The sequence below is a fragment of the Xenopus tropicalis genome, chromosome 7, assembly GCF_000004195.4.
Source record: "Xenopus tropicalis strain Nigerian chromosome 7, UCB_Xtro_10.0, whole genome shotgun sequence".
Classification (NCBI taxonomy): Eukaryota; Metazoa; Chordata; class Amphibia; order Anura; family Pipidae; genus Xenopus; species Xenopus tropicalis.
The window spans coordinates 80090510-80118253 of record NC_030683.2 but is presented as its reverse complement, the minus strand read 5'-3'; the positions used below and the strand labels follow the sequence as shown (position 1 = coordinate 80118253).

Sequence of the window (27744 nt, the reverse complement as noted above, 5' to 3'; positions counted from 1 at the left end):
TGAAAATCTCTTACCTTCCATAATTGCAGTATTACATTTTTTTGAACTCAGATCTCGACGATATGAATTCTGCAGACAGTAATCTCGTAGGTCCTTGGTATTGCTTAAACATTGCAGTATGGAGTTCATAAAACACTGGAGTAAAATAAAACACATGTAAGAGAGATCCCGAGAAGCTGGTATGCACAAAAAACAAAACAAAAACTCACAGACTTACCGTATTACCCAGATTCCGAAGGCCAACTAGACCCTGTACGTGTTTGGAAGACTGCAAAACGAAGAAAAACAAAGAAAAGAAAAGTATTATAGTCTTACCTAGGGGCCCAGTAAAAGGATTCACAAGATAAGGTGACAACACGAACAAATGAGTAGAAATGAAATATTTAATGCATTCTTCAATGCACACACAATTTTATAGATTCGCCAATGCATGTTTGCATGTATTAACATGTGTGTTTCTAATTACCTGGTGTATGCAAAATCTTTTACTTTGAACAACTATTATGCCACAGGGTCAGAGATCCCCATACAGTCACACACAGACCTATATTCAAGCGAAGAGGTTTGGCTGGTTTCTGTGTTAGAGAAGTAAAACAACATGCACTGGGCAGTAAACTAAATGGCAAATGTCCAGTAGCTGTAGACTGTGGTCTACAGGGACAGGGAAGATGCTAAGTAAACAATAATAACAGTTAAGGCTTCAGTTGAATACCTGAAAATTGCAATGCTGTCTTCACAGCATTAATATGTAAAAGGACATTTATGGTAGTTAATTAATATTTTTGCATCTTAGGATATGTGCACATAGGTTGTTTTGAACTGCCTGGTGTATGCTATGTTTATCCTAGCCACTAAGTGTCTGCCAGTAGAGATCTTATGGCCACCAAAATAAAGATTGTGGCTAAAGGGCTGCTGAGGCATCTGGCATCTGGCTAAATATTAAAGCTAAATATTAAAGGAACAGTAACACCAAAAAATTGTGTATAAAAGTAACTAAAATATAATGTGCTGCTGCCCTGCACTGGTAAAAGTTGTGTGTTTACTTCAGAAAGTCTACTATAATTTATATAAATAAGCTGCTATGTAGCCATGGAGGCAGGCATTCAAATGAGAAAAGGCACAGGAACATAGCAGATAACAGATAAAACACTACTGTATTCTACAGAACTTATCTGTTATCTGCTATGTAACCTGTGCCTTTTCGCCTTTTTTCCAGCTTGAATGGCTGCCCCCATGGCTACACAGCAGCTTATTATATAAATCATAGTAGTGTTACTGTAGCAAACACACCAGTTTTACCAGTGCAGGGCAACAGTGCATTATATTTTTATTACTTTAAAGCTCTTTCATTTTTTGGTGTTACTGTTCCTTTAAGTTGGTAGAGGGTGTGGCTTCCCAGAGAAGGAGGTTTCCTCCCCTCTCCATGTGGTAGATCTTGTACATGGCTAGAATTAAAATGCTATTGTGGCAACAAAGTTAAGAAATAAATAACTATATATTATTATATAAATATAGAAGGTGCTTGAGAGAGGGTCAGCACTCACAGGACTTATATAAACAAATTATTTTTTATTATTATTATAAAGAGGAGACTAACGTTTCGGCTAGTACTTTAGCCTTTATCAAAGACTTTATATATATATATATAAAGTTGCGGTAAGAATTGCGATGCCGGTTATGTCACAGCAGGGAGATGGTAATTTGTATCATAGCCACGGGCTTATGATTTTCTGTACCTTGCATATCTGTCACCTGGTGATGCTGTCATTGGTTGGTTGTTTTATGGAGACTTATTTAAAATCTGTGTTTCCTAAACTCAAAATAATTAATGGCATGGTCTTGGTTAATGTTCTCTTTAATAAAGAAAGAAACCACAAAGGAGGACTGGCATCTGTTTCTTTCTTCATCTGTTTCTCCTGGCGAGTCCCTAAAATATCCAGCACTTGCAGAATACGAGAAATGGGGACAAACAAACTACACATATCAAACTATTTGTGGATTAATAATTTAGACTTTACTCTTACTTTACTTTTTTCCTTTTTTTCTTACTTTTTTCTAAACTTTATACAGCACTGTGATGTGAATAGGGGGTAAGAGGTGACCTTTGTTGTAGTGTTAGCTACTTAAACCGAATTCCAAGAATTCCTTCACTCCTGGCTGCTAATCTCTTTCTTACTTGTAAATGGTAATGGTATGCTCGTTACTATGACACATGCCAGAATGGAGCATGGGTGGTGCTGGCTGAGCAGGCACTGCAATTAATGACATCATAAGAGGCTGGTTTTGTTACCAGAGTAAAATGTAACTGAATGAATGCAGCGATATAACTATAACCTGACAATCTATCAGCCATTTCCCTGCAGATATTCTGAGCCTTAGGGGGAGGTTGCTATGCACTTCTGGCAGTCAGCGCTTTGCAGGTCTCCTTCGTTTGCATTCATACATTGTCCTATAGACTTGGACTCCTGCCATGTGTACAGTGTTCTGTCAATTAATATTTTTTCTTTAGAGCTGAAGCTGGGAAATGTGATCTATGTGTGGCACTGCACTGCAGAGATTTACTTTTGCTCGGTTAATCTACAGGCTTTTTCTTTGCCACCTCCTACCAGTGTCCCATTTTCACTTTAGAAGTGCAAACTGGAATTAGCTGGTCTTAGCTAGCATTCTACAGGGTCACAGAGTCCAAAGCGTGAGAAGGTTGCTGGGATGATAAGCATTTTCTAAGGCTGATAAGCAATCTTCATTCTAATTCCTGCTCAGCCATGTGCGCAAAAGAATAAATGTGTGCATTTTAAAATCTGTTTGCTCAGGTCAGAATGAATGCAAAATGTTGCATGTGTTTACGCAAAACATTCTTTGGGCACACTTGTTGTGTGCTGCCCTCCAAATGTATGTGCGCCAGCAGGAGTGCACATCTTAGAGGGAATATTGCTGATAAGGATCAATCATATTCTGTAATGTTCCTTCAATTCTCACTAAAATCTTGCAGAAACCTTAATAGAGCTTGGCATCATGACACAAGTGTTTCAGACAAGTCCCACTTTTCCATATTTTCTTTCTATTGCTGCATTGACAGTTACTAAATCAGGACACGTTAGAGAGAGCTGAGTTGATCTCTAAATTCTGGGGTTGCAGAGCTGACCTTGGGCCAGGGGCAGGATTGTAAGCATTCTGCTGACGCTTGGAGTTATAGAGTTCACAAAGATATAACCCCTGCTCCTTCAGATAAGCACAAAGGGTGATAAGTAACTCCCTCCTTCCTATGAAATTTGTCACATTTTTCTTGGGGAAACAAACTTTTTGCTAACTCCACTTTTTTAGAAATAGTATTTGCTAAATATGAGGAACGTTCAGTTTTAACTCAGGTATCTAAGACCATGTCCACACTTTTGCTCATATTTTGAACTAGTTACATTTTTTCACCCTATAGTCACCCTATAACCAATGTTTGTATGTATGTATAACTTCATTTATAAAGCACTAATCTAAGTGTTGTCTGCTTTATAGGTTGGTGACAACACAATGTCACTACATACAACAGGCTCCAAATCAATTTTGCCACACCACATGATTAAATACATACTTCTGTATTTCTGTGATTGGCTTTTTTTCAGCCAGCTGCAGGTAGAACAATGACTGCAACATTCTGATTGGTTGCCATAGATTACTGTTCATGGGCAAATTTGGCAACTATTGTTAACTGAACCCCACAAATACATGGGTTGTCACAAAGCCCTTTTATCATTACATTAATTAAAACATTTTTCCACAACACCTAAAATGTTTGAAACTGGCAAAATATAAAAAATCCTTTTAAAGGCAATATTGCATCCCCTAAAAAGCTGTCAAATGTATTAGTGAACATTCTATAATCTTGCAGAATGTATATTCTCTATATTTACATTTTACAGAAACTGTTGCACTCTGATTACCTACCACCTGACAGGAGGAGTCCCTACCAACCCCTGTAGACTATTGTTAGCCCCCATACCAAAAGGAATACATGGAAAATAGGTAAACTTGGCAATGCCGTTTAAGTTGTGAACACATGGTGAGGCCTGCGGATCATGAGACTGCACCGCAGAGAATCTACATGGTGTACAAAGTTTAAGCTCTGTCCTTGCACGTATCATTTGACTTTGCTTATTTTAATTAGGAAAACTAAGCTGTCTCTTTCCCATTGACTATTCCTTATTCTGTTGATAATCTCTCCAAATCTTCCCTTTTTTATCCCTTTTGTAGATATCTCACCTTTGCTCTGTGGAGCATGAAATCCACAATGCTGGAAAGTATGACTGTTCCGGGTATTTGGTGCTCTCTGCCAGCACCTATGCCATGTATTCTTAGAGTGTGGGTACGCATCTTGAGTTTGGGATGGCTGATGAAATGCTCTGATAAATTCCCACTTCTGGATCACTCCTGGTTAGATCTTGGTCTGTACTCTAGGAAATAACTAATCCTGGTTCTGCATTGAAGCTGGCTCTAGAAAATTACTTAGAATTTGTGCAGCTTTGATTTCAGAGCCTTTTTCTTGAAATAATATTCAGTTGCAATATCCTATTCTTGGTGCTGCTGATTTCTGCTGGCACCAGAGAAGCAGATCAGGGTTACTAATTCCTAGTGCAGGATTCTTGGTTTTTCAAAGAGGCACAGTGTGACCTGCTTCCTCTCCAGCTATTACAGCCTCAGCAGGAGGAGACGGCTGCATGTGGAATTTGACAAGTTCCTGACGTCAGGTGGGAGGAATAGAAATACATACTGAGCACATAGTGATCTCTCCCTGGGAGGTGTGTCACCTACTTAGTCATGACACAGAGGTGTGTGCCTGTGTGTCTGTGTGTGTGCGTGTTAGTGCCACAGGACACAGAGCTACTTAGATGACAGGCCAATTATTATTGGTGTGCCCGATATGTACAAAAATAAAGGAATATTTAAATTTCACAAAGAAAAAAAATCAGATGTAATATAACGATAAAAAAACAGTGCAGGAAAGATTTGCAAATGTTGACAGAGATTATGTGCTGGATAGGTCTAACAGAGTCCGTCCTTATTTTTTAAAAGGTCTCAATTAGAATTTCATGGACTCCCCTATATAAGTATTGAGTCCTGCTCTGTCCCTTAGTTACATTGGGGTTTTTGGCTTTTGACAAGTTACTGGCAAGGTGGTAATAACCAGGTAATATCTGGTGCAAGTTCAGCTTTTGTTGCTTCACAGAGAACATGCTCTATGCTGCTGTCAGTTACTATGCCTAGGGGCTAATGCACAATATGCTGTATACATATGTATATATGTAAAAAAATAAGACTGTTAATAGCACTGACTGTTAGTTTGTGCCACCCTAGGCCCAGACCTTTGTGGCATTGCCACAAATCCGGGCCTGCTCAAACCAGTACAATTAGCATCAGAATTAAATAACCGGCCTGGTAGCATAAGTTTTTATGACAGGTGAACCTCATTTTCTGCTTGAGAATTTGTGACAATCGCTAAGCTCAGCCTCTGAACAGCTTCCCAGGGAACACTGAGCATGTGCGTGTCATTGGCACTTCTAACAAAAGGCAAGATTTGGAGCTCCTGTGAAGTGCTAGATCATTATTTTGAACAATAATGCTGAACATTTAGGATAATGCAGTAAGTTCTGTATATAAAATATGGCATTTCTAGCCATTTTAGTTTTTCTTTTAGAAAAGACATATGATCAATACTTGCCTACCCATGGCTATACACACACCAACCCCATACTGTATCATACAGGCTAAAACATCAAGCCTATCCAACTGACAAATTTACAATATACATATTACTGAAAATTGTAATTTCATATAATTTTATTGGTAAATGTATGGCAAATTATTTTACAGTACAAGGGGACTACTATAGGCAAGCAGCCATGAACAAGCCCAACATTACCATGTACTTAAAAATAGAATGCTTACAATCACATACAAAATAATTCTGTTTGCCTCTTATTGCTCCTAATGTAATTGTAAGTAAAGTGCCCTGTCTGACACTCGTAGAAAGCAACACCCAGATATCAGCAACAAAATACTCTATCATTTTGGAGCCGAAGACAAAAGCCGTTTATGCCACTGGCCTTCCCGTTTCAGCGTGATAATGCCCCTATGCATAAATTAGCCCAGATGAACACCTCTGTGAGGAACTGGCTTCCTGCAAGCCAGGCTGAATCAGCCCAACATCAGGATCTAACCTGCACTGTTACTAATTTGAATTGAATTTTAAAGTATTCACTCTTACTGAGGTTTAAATAAATCTTTCTATTTTCATCCATCAGCAAAAGTACTAATTTCTAACTCCTAATATTATTCAGCTTACATGAGCAGTAAGGTATAGTTTAAGCTTAACTGAACTTTTAGTATGATGTAGGGAGTGATATTCTGAGACAATTTGCAGTTGGTCTTCATATTATTTATTAGTGGTTTTTTAATTATTTGACTTTTTATGTAGCAGCTCTCCAGTCTGAAATTTCAGCAGCCATCTGGTTGCTAGCGTCTAAAGTACAGGCACTGATTTGAATGAGAGACTGAAATATTAATTGTAGAGGGCATGAATAGAAAAGTAAGTAATAAAAAATAACAGTAACAATAAAAAATTTAGCCTTTACAGAGCATTCATTTTTTGGCTGCTGAGGTCAGTGATCCCCATTTAAAAGCCCAGGCAGATGAATAAGACAAATAAGTTAAAATCTATAAAAAGAGAAAATGAAGACCAATTGAAAAGTTGCTCAGAATTAGCTATACTGTAACATACTAAAAGTTAACTTAAAGGTGAACTACTCCTTGAACCCCACCAGAAGACTGCTGTATCTTTTAGTGAAAACACATATAAGGGTGAAGACACACAGAGCTACTAGTGGCAGCTACTTTTTAACAGCTACTAAAAGCCAGAAAATGCCCTGCCATAGACAGGACAGGGATGAGATCCCTTTTTGGGAAACCTGATATCCAGAAAGCTCCGAATTACAGAAAGCCTGTCTACCATAGACTGCATTTTAATCAAATAATTCAGATTTTTAAAATAAATGCGTTTTTCTCTGTAAAAATAAAACAGATCTTTTTATTTGATCCCAACTAAAATATAATTAATCCTTACTGGATGCAAAAATAATCCTATTGGGTTTAATTAATGTTTTATTGATTTCTTAGCAGACTTAAGGTATGGAGATCCAAATTACGGAAAGACCCCTTATCCGGAATACCCTTAGTACCAAGCATTCTGGATAACAGTCCCTATATCTGTATTGAGAATTGCCTCTGCTAAAACACACATAGAGACAATTATCAGTAAACAACCAGCATTGTCTATTTTAGTAGCCACAACAAGTAGCTGCTACTAGTAGCTGTGTGTGTCTTCACCCTAAAACAAACTAAAATTCTACAGATCCACTAGCGTTAACTAAAGGCTAAAATGATTTATGTGAAGATATGTAAGCATAAAGTGAACAAAAAAAAATACTATTTTTATACAGTTCTTTTTTAAATTCCCTTTTTACAGAATCTGTAGCTTTATGTGTGTGGGATTTGAGTCTAAACTATACTGGTTGTTTATGACGATGGTGTTGTTTTTGCTAAAATGTCTCCCACTTCCAAATAAATAAAGGAACAAAAGGGTACACAGAATCTACTCCTGTACATGTTCCATGGAAAAAGTAATTATGAGTGTGCAGGTTTTGATTCCCAGAATGTTGTGTCAGTAGCACATATCCAGCAATTTACTTTAAGTGTCTAATGCTCCATTTAATGTGTTTATGATGAGTGATTATGAAGACAGTGCTTCAGGTTACTGCATCAGTACTGGCTTCACTAAGATACAGAACTGGATTTCTAATGGCAGACTCTATGTGGAACAGTTTTTAAGGTAAGAGCAGATAGCAAAGTTCAGGCTGCTGATGGGAAACCAGCCCAATCTGCTTTTATTCTTTGAGGAACTAGTCCTTAAATGAACAAAGTCTAAAAGCAGATCTGGCTGGTTTGTACATTGCAGACATCTTTATTTGGCTGGTCAGGCCAATATATGACATATAGTGAATAATGTACCCCCATTTGTAAAATATAAAGATATTATAAGTCACCTAGGAGTTTCATGATATAAAGACATGAGGCCAAATGCTGAGTGCTTTAATACAGGTCATGGAACTCTGAAGTGTCTCTTAATATCCTAATATTTTACAATAGTGGGGACATTATTTATTATAATACACACATTTCAGTGAGTTATATGACAGAAGTTACACCACTGATTGCTGATTATAATGGATAACATCACTAAGCATTGTTTATAAGAATATAATTTACTGGATATTTATGGCTCTTGGGTATTATATATGTATAATCAGCGCCAGACTGGGCCACCCAGATCCATTTCCCCTATGGTGCTTCCGCGATCCGCTGTCTCTTTCCCCCGACGTGCTGCAGGTAAGTTTCTTTCAGGAGCACTCAGGGGAGGGGGTCGGAGGGTGCTGGGGGCCTCTGCAGGGGGGGGGGGTGAGGGGGGTGAAGGCAGCGGTGGGCCCTGCACCCCCCAGTCCAACCCTGTGTATAATACATAAAAGCCATGAATATCCTGCAAATTATATCCTTATAAATGGTGCAGAGTAATGTAATCTCTGTCATATGCCTCACTGAAATGTGCGTATTTAAATAAATAATGTACCCCCTGTTGTTAAATATGAGGATATTAGAAGACACCTTAGAGGTCCATGAAGCCTTTTGCTTCATGCTTTAATATGGTCATAGACCTCTGCTGTTGTTTCTATTATACGTATATTTTAAAATACGGGGTATGCTATTCACTATATAATGATAATATTTATGTTTAGTCATTGTGAATGCAGTGCTTCAGGTTACTGCAGCATTACAAGCTTCTCTGGCACTAAGGTACAGGACCAATAACTGGGTACATTATAACAGAACAGTATTTAAGGTAAGAACAAAGTTCAGGCTGCTGATGGGAAACCAGCCCGATCTGCTTTGATTCTTTGAGGAACTAGTCCTTAAATGAACAAAGCTGAAAAGCAGATCTAACTGGTTTGTACATTGCAGTCCTATGTGGACTAAAATAATCAGCTTCTTGCATTTGGCGGTTTAAACAAGGTATTCTAGAGTTTTTAATAGAATGGTGACATTCCTGGGTACAATGTGTCTAACAGAGTGAACCGCTATACATATTCACATGTAAACCAGTACTGTACAATAGGAGATTTCTCTCACCAACAGTGCCCAGCACTCAGTAGGAGACACAACTAACAAGAAGTGAATGCCATCAGGCTGGATGACCTGTGAATTTGCTCTAAAATCTCAAGAAAAACTCAAAGATTTGTGCCCAAGGAGAAAACACCAAAAGCACCATATGCTGTCATCTACCAATATGTATAAAATAACTTCAGTAAGTATTGTAGTACAAACATTGGGGTCCTTGGTTCGATTCCACACAGGGCACTATCTGCAAGGAGTTCCTATGTTGTTTCTGTGTCTGAGTAGGTTTCTTTCAACACCCCAAAAATATACAGGTTGAAAAACTTGACCATAGCATGTGTGGACATGATAGGTAGGGATGTAGTGAACCTCAAAAAAAAAGTTCGCGAACTTACGCCAAAAAGTGCGAAAGTTCGCGAACTTTGCGAACCCCATAGATTTCAATGGTAAGGTGAACTTTAAAACCTAAAAAAGCCATTTCTGGCCAGAAAACTGATTTTAAAGTTATTTAAAGGGTGCCACGACCTGGACAGTGGCATGCAGGAGGGGGATCAAGGGCAAAAATTTCTCTGAAAAATACGTTGTTGACACAGCGTTGCGTAAAAACGCAAGCTATTCCTATGTATATGCAAAGGCAGCTGGCAGACCTAGCGGAAATACGCGGCGTTTTTTGCTATTTCGCACTATTAGCACCATGGAAACAGGATTTGCTGAAAAACGCCATGTGTGGCTTGTGTGGCGTTTTTAGGGCGAGAAAAAACACAGCGGAAAAACGCCACGCGAACCCAAATTGCGAACATACGCGAAAAGTTTGCGAACTTGCGAACACCGTTGTTCGCGCGAATTAGTTCGCCGGCAAACAGTTCACTACATCTCTAATGATAGGGACTGTAAGAGCAAATAGTGCAGGGACTGATGTGAATGCTGTATAATATCTAAAGTTCTGCAGAATATCTCAATGCTATATAAATAAAGAATAATATTAACAGATTCACATTCTGTTATGTGTATTGGAAAAATCTGGCTGAAAAACCAGTAAACAAAATGTCTTACACCACATTCTATACATATTATGCTTTGTGCAGTTGGTGAAATTGGCAGACCCACAAGTGTTTTCCAGTAATGGGTGGGCCATTCTCTGACCTCTGCCTGAGAGCAGATCAGTACATTTGTGTGACTGAATGGTAAAACTTTGATAATATAGCACAGTTCCTATGCATGGTCCATGCAGTCTGCTTGCAAGCTACACCGTACATGGTGCATAAAACTTGCTTTAACTACCTAACACCTACCTGTTCTTCCAGGGCTCCCTTTCCACCCACACATGAACTGACTTGTACCTTACAAATCTCACGCTACTGCATAACATAACTTGTTCCAGAATAAAATAATATATACAGTACTAAAATCGCACCAACTGCAGACATGTAATATACTAAAACTATCCTCAGATTTGTACTATAACACAATATCATCAATCCTTCTTCCTCTTACACTCCTTTCCCCCCTCTGTTGGTAGTGTGCACTATATTATACATCTGACACTGTTTTTGAGCACCCAGAAACAACAAACATATTTGGTGCAATCAGTTTATGGACCCTAGCGCTGCCCTGAGGCCACCTAGGGAATAGTGCCCCCCTTCTCTCCTCTATTCTTTCATTTTGTGTGTTGGAGGGGGCCGGTGGGGGGGGGGGGGGAATTATTTTGACTCTTGAATTTACCCGGTGCAGCATTTTGCGGCCCCTGAGCTGAGTTTCTCAACTCGCCTCATTGCGGCAGTGCCCTGGGTGTAATTGCAAGCAATTTGACTGTTAAATGAAAAAGGCCCATATTTAAGTAAATGGAAAGTTGGTATGTAAAAATGTTATGCATTTAAAATTGATACCTGTGCCATCACTTCTATGGTCTGGTACCAGCACCCAGAAACATAAGCAAAAGATAATATAAAGCAAATGCAATTACAATAAAGAAGGAAGGAAGTCTCCTCTCTCAAATGAGAGAGGAGACAAGAAGTTTGACAGTAGAAAAAAATGTGGTAAAACAAGGTAAGATATGCCAGAGGCCATAAGTTTGAAATATGGGAGAGAGATATGTGTGGAGATTGAAACACTGAATAAAGCAGGTTAGCACTAGCTGAAGAAGATAAATACCATCTTAGGGTGTATATGATACTGTCCGCTTTAAAGGAGAAGGAAAGTCATTTTACTGCCAATAGATTTGCCACATTAAGGTCCCTATACACGGGCCGATTCTAGCTGCCAATATCGGTCCCTTAGACCAATTTGGGCACTACCGTCGGGAGAAGATCCGCTTGCTTGGCTACATCGCCAAGTGAGTGGATCTTAAGGTGTACGGGCACCTTTAGTGCCACCTAGAACAATATATTTATTCTGCAGAAACCATTACTGAGTAAACAGCTTTAGAAGCTTTCCCTGTTTGCTTAAGATACCAGCTGCCATTTTAAGTAGCTTCCTGCTTCAGCTCTAGCTGTAAGGGAGGGGGAGGGAGTTCTTAGCATCCTGGTGGGAGGGGGGAGCAGGAGAACTGCGCAGACTCTGGCCCAAGGAATTAAGGATGTTTATGAGAGAGGAAGTCAGACACAGGAACATCATGTTTACAAATGTAAACATGCTTATGGCTGTAGTTACATAGACCTTTCTGATAAAGCTTACTTAATTTTTACCTTTCCTTCTCCTTTAAACACACTTTCATTAAACAAAATAAATGACTTACTTTCTCCTCTTTGCTACTTGGTTCCTCCTTTTTATCATAGCTATAAAGGAAGCGTGTGTTGGACTTTGGAGAAGAAGGTGCTGGGTCTTGAACAGTAGTACGGGAAATTCCATACCCATTGGTGCTTCCCCGTTTTTTTCCATATATATCACTGACATCACTGAGATTTGTGGTTCTAGAAACTCGATAGTTTCCATCGGCTTCAAGACGGCTGCAGGTCAGTGCTGGACTGGGAGAGTAGTAAGTATCAGAAGCCCGCAACTCTGAAAGTCCATGGGACAGGTCTGTGTGACTGGAGGACTTTCTGCGTGTCAGAGAGGTGACGGGAGAGGCTGTAATGGGTGAGTATGTAGTGTTGTAGCCATAGGAGTATGTGGGGAAATTACTCGTCCCATATTTGGATGTAGAACGTCCCACAATGTCAGTCCTTTTGCTAGTTACATCTAGACGAGGAAGGCTTCGCTCCAACTCTGGGTAGGATCGGAGATGTGGGGAACTGGAAAGATATGAGCTACCAAAACTTGTCTTATATGGGATTTTATCACGGTCAATGTAGGATGAATTGAGATTGGAGGTGTATGAGCTGAAGCTCCCATAACTTTTGGTATAAGATGTATCTGTATATCTCTTGAGGGTAGAGGAAGAGTGGGACATGCTGTGGGTGCTGAGGAATCAAGAAAACAGGCCAGCATGGGCTACAAGAAGAGAAAGAGGATACAGTCAATACAACAGTTGTAATACAAACTACATTCTAAGTACCAAAGCTATCATTATATTCAACATATCTATTATATTATATACTACAACATTTAACATATATCAAAACTAGGTACACTCTGAAATTGCTTATAGAAATAGCAGATCCTTTAATAACTAGAGATATTTGCCTTTTATGAGACCTTTGTGGAGTATGGAATGATTTCAACATTAAACTATACTTACAGTTTACAAAACACAGATACAATATATATAGCTAAATATATTACGTCCCTTTCAAAATACACAAGGTATTATATGCCCCTTACAGTACAGAACCAGTGGAGAAAGCAGCAACACCAGCACCGAGTAAAGGGGAGAAAGAGGGCTGCAAGAGCCTGGCAGGGGCATAAAGGATTTTTAAGGGACATGCAGACTGCTGTGCTAATGGTCACATAATTGCAGAACTTATTATAGTTTAAAATAAGAACTAAAGAATAAAAATGACTCTACCTAGAAATGCCATATATTATATACTGAACCTACTGCACCAGTGTAAAGGTTTAGCATATCTATAGTAGTAATGATTCAGGCCTAGTTGGCCTAAAGCTCCCCATCTTGGATTTTTTTAGGCGTGCCAGTGACCCTCACATGCTCAGTGTGCTCTCAGCAGGTGTTGAAAAGCTAAACTTAGGGGATGTCACAAATTATCAAGCAGAAAATAAGGCATGCCTGGCATATAAGCTGAAGCTACAGAGCTGATTATTAAATGATGATGCTAGCTGGTTTCAGAGATGCCATGTACTTAAAATCTGAATTACTTAGTAATAAGGCTTATATTGTGACATTTATATTCTAAATATAAAGTATATTGTAAGTTGGTCCCTAAGCTCAATAACTGACAGCAACACAGAAGATGTGCAGTGAATAAGCAGAAAAGGAGATAAGGAGCTACTGGGGGACATATTTGAATTTACAGATCTTTATTGCTAAGAGGCTGGGTTGCCTTGGGCTGGTACAGAAGCCCAAAACATAATGTACAACATTTCTGCCCTGCTTCTTTGTTAAGCTTTAGTTCTGGCATTCATTCGGCTTTATGTTAATACAGTGTATACCCTTATATCATTTACAAAGGTATTAGAAGCCACCAGCAGTTTTATGACCATGTACATAAACAGTGATTTTATTTAGAGCACAGAACTCTGATGATATGGGTAAAATTATTTTATATAAAACAAAAATGACAATTTAAAACAACAAAAATAAAATGAAATAAAAACCTACTCATATCTGTGTAACAGTGCAAGTGTTTAAAGGAATACTGACATGGGAAAACATGTTTTTTTTCAAAACGCATCAGTTAATAGAGCTTCTCCAGCAGAATCCTGTATTAAAATCTGTTTTTCAAAAACACAAACAGATTTTTAATATTTAATTTTGAAATTTTACATGGGACTAGTCATATTCTTCATTTTCCATGGTGCTACAGCCATGTGACCCGTGCACTGATAAACTTAAGTCACACTTATCAGCATAGCACTCAATAAAGTCCAATTCCAACTTGCAAGTCACTGAGATGGCTGCCTACTCACCAATATTACAACTAAAAAAATATTTTTTTGGTTCAAGAATAGAATTTTAAATGGTAGAGTGAATTATTTCCTATATAAATAATAATAAATAAAAAGTATACCATAAAAATCATGACACTATCCCTTTAAAATCCATTTTTTTAGCAACATCATCAATTGCATCAACTTGCTACCTTTGATGTCAGAAGTAGCTGTTAATTAGAGTATACATTGGAAAAGGCAATTTATATGCCTGTAAATTACAGAAGGTTGAAGTATATATATATTATATATATATATATATATACAGTGGCTTGCAAAAGTATTCGGCCCCCTTGAACTTTTCCACATTTTGTCATATTACAGCCACAGACATGAATCAGTTTTATTGGAATTCCACGTGAAAGACCAATACAAAGTGGTGTACACGTGAGAAATGGAACGAAAATCATACATGATTCCAAACATTTTTTAAATAATAAATGCCTGCAAAGTGGGGTGTGCGTAATTATTCAGCCCCCTGAGTCAATACTTTGTAGAACCATCTTTTGCTGCAATTACAGCTGCCAGTCTTTTAGGGTATGTCTCTACCAGCTTTGCACATCTAGAGACTGAAATCCTTGCCCATTCTTCTTTGCAAAACAGCTCCAGCTCAGTCAGATTAGATGGACAGCATTTGTGAACAGCAGTTTTCAGATCTTGCCACAGATTCTCGATTGGATTTAGATCTGGACTTTGACTGGGCCATTCTAACACATGGATATGTTTTGTTTTAAACCATTCCATTGTTGCCCTGGCTTTATGTTTAGGGTCATTGTCTGCTGGAAGGTGAACCTCTGCCCCAGTCTCAAGTCTTTTGCAGACTCCAAGAGGGTTTCTTCCAAGATTGCCCTGTATTTGGCTCCATCCATCTTCCCATCAACTCTGACCAGCTTCCCTGTCCCTGCTGAAGAGAAGCACCCCCAGAGCATGATGCTGCCACAATAAAATGCCACAATGCGGCCTTGTCTTGGTAGGTTTACAGTTGTGCCATACTCCTTCCATTTCTGAATGATCGCTTGAACAGTGCTCCGTGGGATGTTCAAGGCTTTGGAAATCTTTTTGTAGCCTAAGCCTGCTTTAAATTTCTCAATAACTTTATCCCTGACCTGTCTGGTGTGTTCTTTGGACTTCACGGTGTTGTTGCTCCCAATATTCTCTTAGACAACCTCTGAGGCCGTCACAGAGCAGCTGTATTTGTACTGACATTAGATTACACACAGGTGCACTCTATTTAGTCATTAGCACTCATCAGGCAATGTCTATGGGCAACTGACTGCACTCAGACCAAAGGGGGCTGAATAATTACGCACACCCCACTTTGCAGTTATTTATTTGTAAAAAATGTTTGGAATCATGTATGATTTTCGTTCCACTTCTCACGTGTACACCACTTTGTATTGGTCTTTCACGTGGAATTCCAATAAAATTGATTCATGTTTGTGGCTGTAATGTGACAAAATGTGGAAAAGTTCAAGGGGGCCGAATACTTTTGCAAGCCACTGTATATATGTCTTGTGTATAATAAAAGAATATTCACCTCTAGTACCTGTGAAACAGTCTGCCAGTTAATGAGCAGTATGCACTTATGCTGACAAAGTATTCTGCCTATGCTTTACATTTAAAAATCCATATTTTATTGTTTTTATTGTAAGGTTCTAGTAGAGAACTGTTTTGTTTTTACACTTAGTAACTGTCCCCCTCTTGTATCAGCTCAAGTTAGTTTAAGTAGTGGTAATGAGCTCTGTATAAGCAACCCCCTTCTTTATTAGCAACTCCTTTCATTATATCTGTTTTAGCTTGCAGGTAAGTAGAAGTCCATTAGGCAGGGGGTTTATCTGTGTGCTTGTGATCCTCTCATAATTGTGCTCAAGAACCAGGAAGCTGACCCATTTAGCTCATGAAATAAAAAAAATTGTAGATCTTTCTTAATTAAAGCAATAGGCAAAAAGTGTGTTTACATAAGTGCTATTCATTTAACTCATGTTAAACAAGAGGATATACTGCCCTATGTCCCTTTATGATTTACCATTGTAAACCTTGATACAAAATTACCATATTCCATTTTACTGCACAATTCTATACAGACCAAACTTTTTGTTTTATGATCTAGTACTGTGTTTTGTATCAGACATAATGCATCCAAATATACATAGCCAAGGATGCTCCTTCCTTGCTATTTCCAAGTTAATTACATTTATTATGCATCATTTGCACAGACACCCAAATCACTGGTAATTTTTTTTAAAGTATCAACTCGCAGTATCAATTATTGAAATACAAGAACACCAAGGTATTGAGTGATGAGTGATGAGTGATGTAACTCAGATATTAGCAGTACTGCCGAGATCGTGTAATTGCACCTTTTACAATGACTACATCCTAAAATTATTTGCAGGAATAGCTTGTCCCTGGGCATTTGTGCTGTATGAAGATTGGGTTAAAAGGTAAATTCGTAGCACTCCCCAACATGCAGCTATATTATATAGCCAGCCAGCTGACCTACCTACACAACTGGTTCAACCCTGATCCTGACAATCCACTTACAACACTGCATGGGAATCTAATTGGCTCATTGGAAGCGCTTCGCAACGCACCTTATAGGAAACAAAGGGATATAAACTACTCCGATGATAGCATGGGCTAAATTGACAAAGCAAAACAAGGCAAACATTAAGGGCTACTCACTACAAACGCCACTATGGAATAATACTAACCTACAACACTTTAAAGAACTGCCTGATTTTCAATACTGGCCAGCCAATGGGGTAAGATGACTCTCGGACGTGGTAATTGATGGTAACTTTGTCCAATTCAATGTACTCAAAGAGAAATTAGACAAGCCGAACCTACAATTTTTCAGATACCTCCAATTAAGGCACGTATTCAAAGCACAATTTGGCTCACTAACAATTGACACAGGCTCAACCCCATGGGAAATTAGACTCTGGGACCCGGGAGGAAAGAAGCTCCTCTCCCAACTATACAAGGTTATACTGAAAATAACACCCTCCCCATTTGATAAAGCCAAAATAAAATGGAACCAGGCACTCCCACAACTAAATGAGGAACAATGGGAAGAAGCAACGGACCACATATATGACTTCCTCATAGCCACTAGAGATAGAGTCATACAATTTAAATTTTACCACCAAGTGTATATCACCCCAACCAGACTCAAAGCAATGGGCAGATCGCCAAACGCAGAATGTCCCAAATGTCACAGTGTCAATGCAGGATTTATCCATATGGTATGGGACTGTATCCACATAGCTAACTATTGGTCTGGAATCATGCAATATCTTAATGAACAACTACTCCTACCGAGAGTCAGGACCCCAGAAGTATGCCTCCTAGGTCTCATAGACGAGTTAGGTCTGCAAAATCAGCCCAGAAACTTAATGAGGGCAACACTATTCTATGCAAAAAAACTACTCATCATGAAATGGATGAGTCCCTCAGCACCCACAATAGCAGAATGGGTGGCGATGATCAACAAAACAGTACCACTTATAAAATTAACGTACTTAGCAAGAGGCACTCCACTAAAATTCGATAAGATATGGACCCCCTGGCTGGATGCCAACCCTACGTTAACTATACCCCCCCTTAGTAGCTAAGCCCAAAGCAAAAACTGCAAATCCTAAACGCAACTGCCATATAGCAGAAACAAGTGAACCCAGACCAATAGTAAGCTACGGTAAACGAATTTGACTCTGCAATATCTGAAATAATATAACAACAGCAAATCTCTGTACTGTACCTTCTAACCTGACTGCAAAAGTTAAGGCTACATTGATTGTAGCTAATGTTTTGTATGTGTTGTATTGTCTTTAAATTGAAAAATAAACACCTTTCAAAAAAAAAGGTAAATTCGTAGTAGTTAGAACAACACAGGTCCACAACAGTTGCTCACTGCAGGAACCAGTTCACAAGTAGGAACCAGATAATGTGCTTTCAGTATTTGAAATATTTCAAGATTTGATTTGATTTAAATGGGCACAGTGCCTCACCCACCGTACCTGCCATGCTTAATATGTATGAGTTTTATAAAAAAATGTTTTTTGCAAAGTGAAAGAAAATGTTATTCAATGCAACTTTCCAGTGTATGTTAATTCAAAATGTTTAGTGGTTTAAAATGTATTTGAAAATATAATTGCTATTGGAAGCATCTTATATCCCTTTCTGTTCTCTGGTTCTAACCAACACCTTGATGGACACTGGTCTTTTTTCAACCCTATGTAACTATGTAACTATGTAACCTTGTTTGAGGCCATCAGTACCAGCACCCAGCCAAGGGGAATGAATAAGAGGGCTGCAAGAGCCAGGCAGGGGCATAAAGATTTCTGAGAGAGACACTGACTTAAGCAGAAAGTTGAGGCAAAGATCATGAATGTGAGAAGCAGGACTAAACACAGGGAAGGTATAAATGACAAACAAGACAGGATTAACATTACATTAACATTTATTTATAAAGAGCCAACATATTCCGCAGCGCTGTACAATAAGTGGGTTACATACATTGGACATACAGAGTAACATATAAAGCAATCAGTTACCGATACAAGAGGTGAAGAGGGCCCTGCCCAAAAGAGCTTACAATCTACAAGGAGAAAGGGTTGAGACACAAGGTGTGGGAATGGGCATGACCAGAGTTGTGAGAGGTGTGGCACAGGGTATTGCTAAACTAGATTAGGGTAAGCTTCTCTGAATAAATGTGTTTTTAGAGATCTCTTGAAGGCAGAGAAAGTCTGACAGTTTGTGGGAGCGAATTCCAGAGAAGGGGGGCAGCCCTTGCAAAGTCTTGAATGCGAGCGTGTGAGGAGGGAATGAGAGAGGAGTTGAGGAGCAGGTCAGTAGAGAAGCGTAACAAGCGGGTTGGATGGTATCTAGAGATGAGTTCAGAGATGTAGGGTGGAGCAGAGTTATGGACTGCTTTAAATGTGAGGGTCATTAGTTTGAATTTTATCCTGGATGGTAAGGGAAGCCAGTGCAGGGATTGGCAGAGTGGGATGGCAGAGGAGGAGCGGTTGGAGAGGTGTATGAGCCTGGCAGCAGTATTCATTATGGACTGGAGAGGGGACAGTCTTTGAAGGGGAAGGCCAATTAATAGGGAGTTACAGTAGTCCAGGCGAGATATTATAAGAGAGTGAATAAGAATTTTGGCAGCATCTTGGGTGATAAATGATCGGATTTTGGAGATATTTCTTAGGTGAAAGTGAAATGATTTGATAAGTGATTGGATATGAGGGGTGAAGGACAGGGCAGAATCAAGGATAACCCCAAGGCACCGGGCCTGGGAAGATGGGGTAATGGTAGAATTGTTAACCGTTATAGATACCTCGGGAACAATGTGGGCGTTGGATGGGGGAAAGAGAACCAGTTCAGTTTTAGAGAGGTTTAATTTAAGGTAACATTGGGACATCCAAGTGGAGATAGCGGACAGGCAGGAAGAGACACGAGTTAGAAGCTCTGGGTTGAGATCAGGAGAGGAAAGATAGATTTGAGTATCGTCAGCATAGAGGTGGTACTGAAAGAACTGATTATTTTGCCAAGTGAGGAGGTATAGAGAGAAAATAGTAAGGGGCCCAGGAGAGAGCCTTGAGGAACCCCGACAGAAAGAGGCAAGGGAGAAGATGACTCCCCATTGTAAGAGACACTGAAGGATCGATCTGAGAGATAAGATGAAAACCAGGATAAGGCAGTGTCACGAAGGCCAAGAGAGCGGAGAGTCTGGAGGAGAAGAGGGTGATCCACAGTGTCAAAAGCAGCAGAGAGATCCAGAAGTATTAGTAGCGAGTAGTGTTTTTTGGATTTAGCCGAAAGGAGGTCATTTGTTAGTCGGGTTAGAGCAGTTTCGGTGGAGTGTTGTTGTCTAAAACCAGATTGTAGGGGATCCAGGAGGTTATTGTCAGAGAGGAATAGCGTCAGTCGGTTGTATACTAGGCGCTCAAGCAGTTTGGAGATGAATGGGAGGAGAGAGATATGTCGGAGGTTAGTAGGATTGGAAGGATCAAGGGAGGGTTTTTTCAGAATAGGGGTTACCAGTGCATGTTTCAGTTGGGAGGGAAAGATTCCAGTAGAGAGCGAGAGATTGAATAGATGAGTTAAGGCTTTGATAAGACAGGGGTTGGCATTGCGTAGAAGTTTGGTAGGAATGGGATCAAGCAGGCAGGTAGTAAGGTGAGAGGAAGACAGCAGTTTTGAGACTTCCTCTTCAGTCACTGGGGAGAAGGAGCCAAGAAGAGACTGGGTAGCATGTAGGGAGGGAGGTGAATGGTTATGGGGATTTAGTTGTGCAATGTCACTTCGGATGGTGTCAATTTTATTTTTAAAGTGCTTAGCAATAGCTTGAGCAGTGACTGAAGCACACGGAGGTGGTGGAGGAGGGGACAGCAGAGAGTTAAAGGTAGAGAAGAGTTGTGCAGGTTTTTTAGAGACGGAGTTAATAAGTGCAGTGAAGTAGGTTTGTTTAGCTTGGCAGCGGGTGGTGTTGTAGGAGAGCAGAGCAGATTTGTAGCTGATTTGTAGCTGTGGAAATCTGACTCTGACCTTGATTCAGGAAATACTTCTTATCCCTATAAAACCATGGCTCAAGGAAATTAAATTTTCAGTCATTAAATAGGGGTGGGGATGAATCAGAGAAGGATTAGATTGACCTGGCACTGCTGGTATGGATGCCACTAGTACAGCCTGCACACATGGGAGGATCAGGTATTGCCCATTGTGTTGTGGCAGCCAGTGGATCTTCAGGTAAAGCAAGTTCAGAGTTCAGTGACAGAATGTGTTCCACTGAAGCTCAAAATAAATAAAGTAGCTTGAGCAGTTATTTTACAAAATCAGTATTGCATGCAGTTCTTTTTTTTAATTCACGAGTCTGCAGGTTTTGAGAGGGAAACCGTGACTGGTACTACACTTGCTTCATATTTAATGTCAGACCTTTAAAAGGGTTGGCAATACACACAATCTGGTAAACAAAATAGGTGGAAAGCACAAAGAGCATTATTGACTGGCTAATTATTTTTTTGGTTAGGTCGGATGAGAAGTCCAATAGGCTGAGTGGGGTTTTAGCAGGTGTGGGCACTATCACAGAGAGGGATAGCTCAATGGCTGGGGCTTGGAGGGCTACAGTAGAGGTTACAGAAGGACAGGCTGTTGGGGAAACAGAAAGATAACTAGCAAGACAGAGAAGCAGGTTGTGACAGAGGTTATGATTATGTCCAGGATAGTTGCCACAATTAACTCTTTTAGGGCTCTGGCACACGGGGGGATTAGTCACCCGCGACAAAACTCCCTGTTCTCGGGCGACTAATCTCCCCGAATTGCCATCCCACCGGTGAAAATGTAAATCGCCGGTGGAATGGTATACGGGGCTGCGCGATTTCAGTTGCCTCACTGAAATCGCGCCGCTGCGTATACCATCCCACTGGCGTTTTACATTTTCACTGGTGGGATGGCATTTCGGGGAGATTAGTCGCCCGAGACACGGGAGATTTGTCGCGGGCGACTAATCTCCCCGTGTGCCAGAGCCCTTATAGAATACATTTCTGCAAAGATAAATATATGAAGGCATTGGCAGAGATAGTGATAAAGCACTTTTACAGAGCAGCAAAAATGTGTCAGAGGGTGTAACAGTATTAGGATTCTCTCCTGAGAAGTATGTAGCAGGAGCAATAAAGCACTTTTATGACATGACCAGGAAAGCTGAGATAGCTGTGATTCAAGTAAAAACAGTGTTTTCTCTAATTTACTTCAACAAAGGATAATTTTCCTCTAGTGGTATCGTATTATTATCCCTGCATTGTATGGCTCTAGTGGTATTGTAGTATTATACCTGTTTAGCAGTATTATATCATTATAGTATTGATTGATTACTATAGTATTAGTATACTAGTAATACCAGTATACCAGCAAATTATGTTGCTTTATGTATACCTTTATTGTATTATTACCAGCTAATATAATATTATTGGTATCTTATATTATTTTATATATATGTTATTGTGGTGGCAGTACTGTTATAGCCATACTAACATATTGTTTTAATTTGTTACATGGTCCTTCTTTGTTGTTATTTATTTAATATTTTATTATAGTGGAATATTTAATATTGTTGTGTATTTTGGGTGCCACTGGTACGTACTTTGCCTTATTCCTGAGCGATTCATGCGATTTTCGCATATAAACACTCACAACGTGTGCTGCCGCAGTCAAACAGACTCAGGAATGAACTGGAAGCGTTGGAGCGCTTGTTACTAAGCGCCGACGTGCGCGATGACGTCACCGATGACGTCATCACGCACTGAAGCAAGAGAGGGCAACGCTGGACCGTCGCCGATTGGTTGAAAGGTGAGTGGTTTTTTTGATTGCAGGGGCGGCATTCCAGGAAGCCGGAAGGGAAGAAAGAAGATGGCGGCGGCGTGGGACTCTGAGGAGCAGCTGGACTGAGGGATTTTTTTTTTCAGCGTTTAAGAAGCTAACATGTAAGTATATAACATGACCAGAAAAAAAAAAATTTACACCATGTCAGAATCGCTTTAAGCCATTAACCGTATGACTGGGGCTCAACATTTTATTCAGTAGCCAGCAGAAAGCTGTGGATGCATTTAAACTGATATTTGTTTTTCCCTTTATATTTACACTTTATTTACATTTTTATTATTAGTAGTAGTAGTACAAACCGGATTCCAAAAAAGTTGGGACACTAAACAAATTGTGAATAAAAACTGAACGCAATGATGTGGAGGTGCCAACTTCTAATATTTTATTCAGAATAGAACATAAATCACGGAACAAAAGTTTAAACTGAGAAAATGTACCATTTTAGCGGAAAATATGTTGATTCAGAATTTCATGGTGTCAACAAATCCCAAAAAAGTTGGGACAAGTAGCAATAAGAGGCTGGAAAAAGTAAATTTGAGCATAACGAAGAGCTGGAAGACCAAATAACACTAATTAGGTCAATTGGCAACATGATTGGGTATAAAAAGACCTTCTCAGAGTTGAAGTCTCTCAGAAGCCAAGATGGGTAGAGGATCACCAATTCCCACAATGTTGCGCAGAAAGATAGTGGAGCAATATCAGAAATGTGTTACCCAGCGAAAAATTGCAAAGATTTTGCATCTATCATCATCAACTGTGCATAACATCATCCGAAGATTCAGAGAATCTGGAACAATCTCTGTGCGTAAGGGTCAAGGCCGTAAAACCATACTGGATGCCCGTGATCTCCGGGCCCTTAAATGACACTGCACCACAAACAGGAATGCTACTGTAAAGGAAATCACAGAATGGGCTCACCGTGCCATCCGCCGTTTCCAGCTGAAACTCTACAGTGCAAAGAAGAAGCCATTTCTAAGCAAGATCCACAAGCTCAGGCGTTTTCACTGGGCCAGGGATCATTTAAAATGGAGTGTGGCAAAATGGAAGACTGTTCTGTGGTCAGACGAGTCACAATTCGAAGTTCTTTTTGGAAATCTGGGACGCCATGTCATCCAGACCAAAGAGGACAAGGACAACCCAAGTTGTTATCAACGCTCAGTTCAGAAGCCTGCATCTCTGATGGTATGGGGTTGCATGAGTGTGTGTGGCATGGGCAGCTTGCATGTCTGGAAAGACAGCATTAATGCAGAAAAATATATTCAGGTTCTAGAACAACATATGCTCCCATCCAGACGTCACCTCTTTCAGGGAAGACCCTGCATTTTTCAACAAGATAATGCCAGACCACATTCTGCATCAATCACAACATCATGGCTGCGTAGGAGAAGGATCCGGGTACTGAAATGGCCAGTCTGCAGTCCAGATCTTTCACCTATAGAGAACATTTGGCGCATCATAAAGAGGAAGGTGCGACAAAGAAGGCCCAAGACGATTGAACACTTAGAGGCCTGTATTAGACAAAAATGGGAGAGCATTCCTATTCCTAAACTTGAGAAACTGGTCTACTTGGTCCCCAGACGTCTGTTGAGTGTTGTAAGAAGAAGGGGAGATGCCACACAGTGGTGAAAATGGCCTTGTCCCAACTTTTTTGGGATTTGTTGATACCATGAAATTCTGAATCAACATATTTTTCCCTTAAAATGGTACATTTTCTCAGTTTAAACTTTTGTTCCGTGATTTATGTTCTATTCTGAATAAAATATCAGAAGTTGGCACCTCCACATCATTGCGTTCAGTTTTTATTCACAATTTGTTTAGTGTCCCAACTTTTTTGGAATCCGGGTTGTACATTAATGCTTGTGTGTGACATTGATTGTGGATATAGATGGTCAGTTTCAAGTTTTGCCTACAACTTGGTTTGTACCTTAGTCCTTGGAAAGAGTTATTTGTTTATTCCCAAGGATGGTCATGTAGCCTGACTAAGATGAACATCGTTTCCATAAACTTAATTATTTTTATCTTGTTACAAAATCCTGTTCAGTAGGAAGATTTGTTTATTTCCCCTTAACAGTTTTGTATACATGTATCAAAACTTAACATATTTAAAAGGTTACATAATCCAATATCATAACCAAATGAAGAATTACAGCATCATATTATATTATGGATTTCTACCGTTACTAATATTACTTCATTCTGTAATGTGCAATGACACACATATCGAAAGCTGCAAAGCAATGAAGAGATTGAGTTTACAATAATTTGTGTTTGCCAGTGTCAGGCCAACCAACTACCAATATGGCAGTTTTAACATCCCATTCTAATCTGGTAAGTACAGCATATCTATCCATGGAACTCTCTTACTGATACCAGTGTACCTGAGGACTGCCATCATAAACCCACTTGGACCTCTCATGCTTATTACAAGTATGTCCTGTGCAACTGGGCATGGGGCTCTATATCCATGTTCTCCCCTTATGGATACCTAAATGTACTTACTTGTGCTTAAGAATACAATTGATATGTATTGAGCACTGAGCATAGATAGAATAGTACAAGTATAGGAAACCCATTATCCAGAAAGCCCCGAGCAGGGCCAAAACTAGGGGCAGGCAGAAGAGGCACTTGCCTAGGCCTCAACAATGATGGGGGCACCATGCAGGTACTTCTAATGCTTAGCCAAAGTTCACGTACCCATTGCCCCCCCTGCTTGTCATTGCAATGTGGGGGCAATGAACGCCTTGCAATGGCACACTTGTGGGGGGGGGGGGGTTGCAGGGGCCAGGTGGCTGACCGGGTTGCCTAGGCCACCCCGGTTAGCTTGGCCTGCCCCTGGGCCTGAGTTATGGGTCAGCCATTCCCAATAGGATCCATTTTAATAAAATAGTTCTAATTTTAAAAAATGATTTACTTTTTCTCTGTAATAATAAAACAGTACCTTGTACTTGATCCTAACTAACCTGTTTGAATCCACATTATTTTTTTTAGAGTAGACTAGTAGAAGTATGTTGATCCAAATTACAGAAAGACCCCTTATCCAGAAATCCCCTGTCCTGAGCATTGTGGATAAAAAGTTCCATACCTGTATGTTTATTCTGAGGTGTAAAAAAGCACCTAAATAACCATGATGGATAGGACAAAACTGACGAGTACACATAAAAAATAATTTTTGAGGTTGGAAGCTCTATAATACAGTTTCATGTTGACATTAAGAACCCTGTGGTTTGTACAGTATTACAGTACAGTATATATATAAGTCACCCTCTAGTGACAAGATAGAAGCATTACAGAAGAGCAGGATTTTCTGAGGCTGGGCTGATTGATTTAGCAGCCTTCTCTTAATCCCAGCTGCCCTCTCCTTTTTTACCTCCTCCTCAATTTCTAGTGAAAGTATATAGCCCCCACAAATAAATTAGCAGTTCTCAGCACAACCATCTAGCTTTGGTTTTCTACAGCCAGAGGTGAAGATGTATTCAGGCATAACACAGGTGTCAGCCACCTAGTACACCTTTCCTGTCTATGTAAGTATACATTATGACTATAATTATTGAGTCTTTACATATTTACAAAGATGTAGGCAAAAACATAACCAGAAGGAGGCCGTGAAGCACGCCACAAGGAGTCAGTTGTATGATATAAAGAATGAGAAACAAACATAGCTAGTGAGAAACAGTAAAATAAGGACTAAAGAGCATTATATATATATATATGTAGGGGTTTGACAAAATAGGCCCCGTAGCATGGACACCCCTAGGACAGGCCCCAGGCTGGTACTGGTTAATGGGACACTTGGTTTGGTCTGGGATATCACTAGTTAACAGGGAGTATCCTTGTCGTTCGAGTTACAGCCACAGGGTGGTGTGTAAGGTTATAAAAAGGGATGCAGCCATGTGCTGTTAGGTTTTGCTGACGGGACCTCCCTCTGCACAGGGGCAACCAACGGGTCTGTGCTCTAGTTAGCAAGTTCCTATAATAGATCGCACTAGAAGTGATATGTAGGGAGATAAGCTAGAAAGGGCAGACATTGCCCCTCCAGGAATGATAAAGCAATCCATCAGCTGGAGGTCAGGACCCACAGTGACTAGGTAGGTGGATCAAGCCCCCGCTAGAGGGAGATTCCTAATTTGAGGCTACCTAGGCGTGAGTACAGGGGTGAGTCCTTGTGGTGGGTCAGCCTGGGGTGAGTACCGGGGAGAGCCCTAAGAGAGTGTCTCTCAGCGAGAGTACCGGGGGGAGCATCTAGATAGGGTCACTTGGTGGAAGTACCGTGGGTTACCCAACAGGAGAGAGGTTCTCTTAAGGTGAAGTAAGGAGACGGTGCCCTGATAAATGTACTTCACTCCTGGAGAGGTCCTGCCCTGAATAAAGATACTCATCTGGTTCACTATAAACTCTTGTGTCTGGCTCCTTCATATACAAGGGATCACCTACTGGCCGGTAAGCAACTACCCCAAGGGAGGGGCAAGGTGCCAGGAGTTGCATGAGTTCCAGTCAAGGAGTAACGTATAATATCAAGTTCCCAGGGTGGAAGTTGTAATCCCACAGTATCACCCCGGGGTGGAGGCACGCCATTAAAGTGTACAGCACCTGTCCCCCATAGTAAGGCTCAGGACTCCTGTAGTGCCAAAGTATAACAAGTAGTAGCACTGCCAGCAAAAGTGGGCTACATAGAGTAGAGAGCTGTGCAGGCTCTGGCCCCAGGAATTAAGGATTTTTCTGAGAGAGGAAGTCAGACACGCAAACAACATTTTTACAAAAAAAGGAGACAAGAAATCCTGTGCAGCTTTTCTGTGAGTGCTTATGGCTGTATTTACATAGACCTTTCTGATAAAGCTTACCTTTCCTTCTTTTAATGTGCAAAAATCTTTTTTTTTTTCATGTCAGGTTTCATACTGATCATGAGCTCTGTAACATCAGTATGGATGAAATATTTTAAAGGAGACATACTGTATAGTGTAATTGAACATTTTGAAGGCAATAATGAACAATATTTGTATAAGCTTTCACTTTGGACTAAAAATTATCATTATTTTTAAAAGTGGCCCCTTTATTGGAGTTCCCCATAAATGTTCTTTACTCCCTGTCCAGCATATGAGGGGTGTTTGTGTCCTA

At 40.0% G+C, this 27744-nt stretch overlaps 1 protein-coding gene across 3 annotated transcripts in view; it reads right to left on the bottom strand.

Moving 5' to 3' along the window:
• usp2 (ubiquitin specific peptidase 2) overlaps nucleotides 1-27744 on the bottom strand; it is a 58980-nt gene that overhangs the window by 12005 nt on the left and 19231 nt on the right. For 2 of the 3 annotated variants that reach the window (XM_012966197.3, XM_012966198.3), the window contains exons 2-4: nucleotides 11945-12639; nucleotides 218-268; nucleotides 15-135 (exon numbers count right to left, since the gene is read on the bottom strand). In XM_012966197.3, coding sequence (XP_012821651.1) covers nucleotides 15-135; nucleotides 218-268; nucleotides 11945-12598 — 826 coding nt within the window. In that variant the 5' untranslated portion in view covers nucleotides 12599-12639. 3 annotated transcript variants of the gene reach the window in all.